Here is a 3,168-nt window from a genome sequence, read left to right on the forward strand (position 1 = left end):
AGCCATCTCAAAGAACCACGAGCACAAATCTAGATGATTTCGGAGGATCAAACTAGGAGAACCAGAGAATCACTCCAAAAAACCATCCTCCTCCTTAGAAACCCTTTATTTTTCTTTTTCACTGATTCAACTTGACCACTTGTCTTTGGGTATTAATTGCATAAAATTCAAAGAAATTCCCTGGTTTTGATAAATTTTTCATACTTCTAATTAACAAATTATGAACCATTGTTTGTGACGTTATCTATGAATAACCCATATCTATAAATGTTGTTCATCAAGTTGAAATTTCACACAAATGTTGTTCCGACCTTTGCCTAAATCAATTTTGAAAATTATTTGATCATACATAGTATGAATTGTTTTATGCAAGGGGAAATGCACCAGAGTGATCCATACGCAAAAATACAAAAGGCCAATAACTGATAATTAACAATAGCTTATGTGATAACTGTAGTTGCATTAATGAAAAATTTTGAAATTGTTCACACTTTCTTGAATTATCTTTATTGTACTTACAATGTGACACTAGAAATTACATTGTGTCATTTTTTAAATAAGGATACAAAACATTGTTTTTTTTACTCAACTATTCCTTAACGCCAATTTCAAAAAAGTTTGCAAGAAATTCAAGTAAAGCTTATGCTTTAATTACAATTCATGACAACTATATAATATTAAATTTTTGGAGACTGACTATACATTTGAGTAATCGGTCTGAATGATCTGGTCATGTGAGTACAAATTTTAGCAGACGATAAGTGATCACTTGCAAAATTTGTTTGAAAGTAGGGGGCAAAGATTTCAAAACTAAAATGAACAAATCCTTTGTGTGTTTCTTCATGATAGGTCGTAAACAATTTTATGTTCTCTTCCTGAATAAGCATTTTAACTAACGGTTTCCTTGCTTACTTCAAGGTAAAGAAATAAGTCTTCTCCAAACTTTGGAACTAAGAAAAAAATGTAGGAAAAGTTAGAAGATTCTTCAGCTGTTAGCTAGCTCACACTATTCAGTCCAAAAAGAATGTCAGTCCAAAAACAATGTAGCACTTCCGTGACACTATGAAAAAAAGTAAAACACTAAGAATAAACTTGTTGGCATAGATGGGGTTTTCTATAGGGCATCATTCAAATTACTAAATTATCTTACATTACAAATTTGATTAAAGTTAATCATACCATTGTAAAATTTGCTCATAATTTCTTTTTAATTTAATTAATGATATTGGGGTTAAAAGTGCTTATGGATAGAGATTTAAAACCATCATTAAACATTTAATTTCATAAATATGACACCAAGTCAATGTCGGTAAAGATTACATTTTAGCTTTGCATGAAGATTTTGTACATATAAAAAAAAGAATAGCACAGAAAACATAAATTTTTAAATGGAAATCCAAAGTGGGAAATCATTGGGAATGGGCCTATAAAACCAATAAAAAAGCTGATCAAAAAAGCAAATTAGAAGATGGCAACATATAAAATCAAGAATACATGTAAATAAAAGTACATACATCCTTCATGAATTTATTATGTAGAGTAAGATTGTACACAAAAAAATGTGCACAATCAGGCATCAACTTACTAGCAAAAGCAACAAGAAGCTCCCTTGACAAGTTTAGAAAACCCCATGCAAAATGTAAAAGGCAAGATCAATCATTTACAATTGCAGAAAAACCATTAATAACATTTTTGAGAGGAATATTTCATACTTTTACAGAGACACCTTCAATAATATTTAATCCGAGCTATCATACCAAAAACAAACAACAGTTAGAAATATCAGTCCATGAAATTTGAGGCAGACTGAAAGATACTAGTTGTTCCATACATTAATTTCTCAAACAAAAACCATTAAGGATGAAGCACTGAACTATTACGCAAAAAGGCCCTCATCTAGCAAAAGGTAGTCCAAGGGATCGTACCAGTACTCATAATTAAATTCTATCTCATCATAACAATTACTCTGTAGTTCAGTGAGTGATGCACAACCATTAAGCTGGTGTAACTCCATACCATTGAAACCAACATTATCTAGGAAACCAAAGCCATGAAGGGAATGATGGTTCAAGTCTTCAGATGATGTAATCAAACTTGCTTCATTTTTTGTATCTAGATGTATTGAAGGAGGAATCAAATCATGGACTCTAGATTGCTCATAGTGGTGCTCCATTAAACTGATTAATTTTTTATGTTCATATGCTGCTTCAAATTCTTTAGAATTAGCATGTTCCACCTGAATTGAATGTTGATCATCTTCATACACCGCTTTTGATAAAATTTTCATGAGATGGCCATTGCAATTTGCGATCGAAGGTTTTACATCAAATTTAGTTTCATCTTTTTTAATGCTACTATTGACTGAGACAAGAGATGGACATTGCAATTGCCAAAGAGGAATCTGAGGCACTTGAGTTTGTGAAGAGTAGGAATTGTGTTCCAAGAAGCTAAATGGCTCATCATGTTTAGGGTATTGCATGAATTGCCTTAATAGAACACTTCCATGCCATCCATTCCGCTTTGAAATTGAGGCGTAGTCCTGTTTCTGATCACTGTGTGGCAGCATTTGCTCTGGCTGAGAAGCATTTTTCGGCTTTTGAAAGTGAACATCTGTTGTTACATCTTCTTTCTTAAGCTTTACTGGAAGTAAGTCTGCTTTGTTTAGTTCACTTTCTTGAAAACCCTGGATTATATCCTGCCCATGGAAATTTTGAGTTTTCTGCCCATAGCTATTAGCTCCACTATTTTCATGGATAGTTCTAGAGTTCTGACAGCCAACGCTCTCTGAATGATTCTCTGAAGAGTGATCAGGTTGCATATTGCCAGCTAAATCTCCAACTTCATTCTGCTTCTGTATTCTACTTAAGTACATGCGATATTTCTGCATTTAAAGGAGTCCATTTACCAAAAGAACTTCAAATAGCATAACAGTTTCCAAAAAATTGTAATTATTATACGAAGAAGGCGGGATACCAAGTGTTGGAGTGAATGCCAATTATAAATGCTCAAACAAAAGATAAATGCAGCTGTAAAGGAGAGAGGGATATTATGAGTAGTATGATATAAAACCAATCTGATTTTTCAAATAAATATATATATATTTTTTCCACAAGGGGTAGGTTGGTGGAGAGAAGTTCTTTCAAATATTTATTAGTATTTATTGTATAT

General features: G+C 32.5%; 1 protein-coding gene across 1 annotated transcript; it reads right to left on the minus strand.

Annotated features, from left to right (window-relative positions):
• Nucleotides 1-1,876: 1,876 nt before the first annotated feature.
• Nucleotides 1,877-2,872, minus strand: LOC110035496 (two-component response regulator ORR26-like). The gene has a single exon (XM_020739723.1). The coding sequence runs from the start codon at nucleotides 2,870-2,872 to the stop codon at nucleotides 1,877-1,879; it is 996 nt and encodes a 331-aa protein (XP_020595382.1).
• Nucleotides 2,873-3,168: the final 296 nt, after the last annotated feature.

The sequence above is a fragment of the Phalaenopsis equestris genome, unplaced genomic scaffold (genome assembly GCF_001263595.1).
Source record: "Phalaenopsis equestris unplaced genomic scaffold, ASM126359v1 Scaffold197865, whole genome shotgun sequence".
NCBI lineage: Eukaryota > Viridiplantae > Streptophyta > Magnoliopsida > Asparagales > Orchidaceae > Phalaenopsis > Phalaenopsis equestris.

Bases quoted from the DNA above. Each gene is read 5' to 3' on its own strand.
- LOC110035496 (XM_020739723.1), bottom strand. From the start codon at position 2,872: ATGTACTTAAGTAGAATACAGAAGCAGAATGAAGTTGGAGATTTAGCT.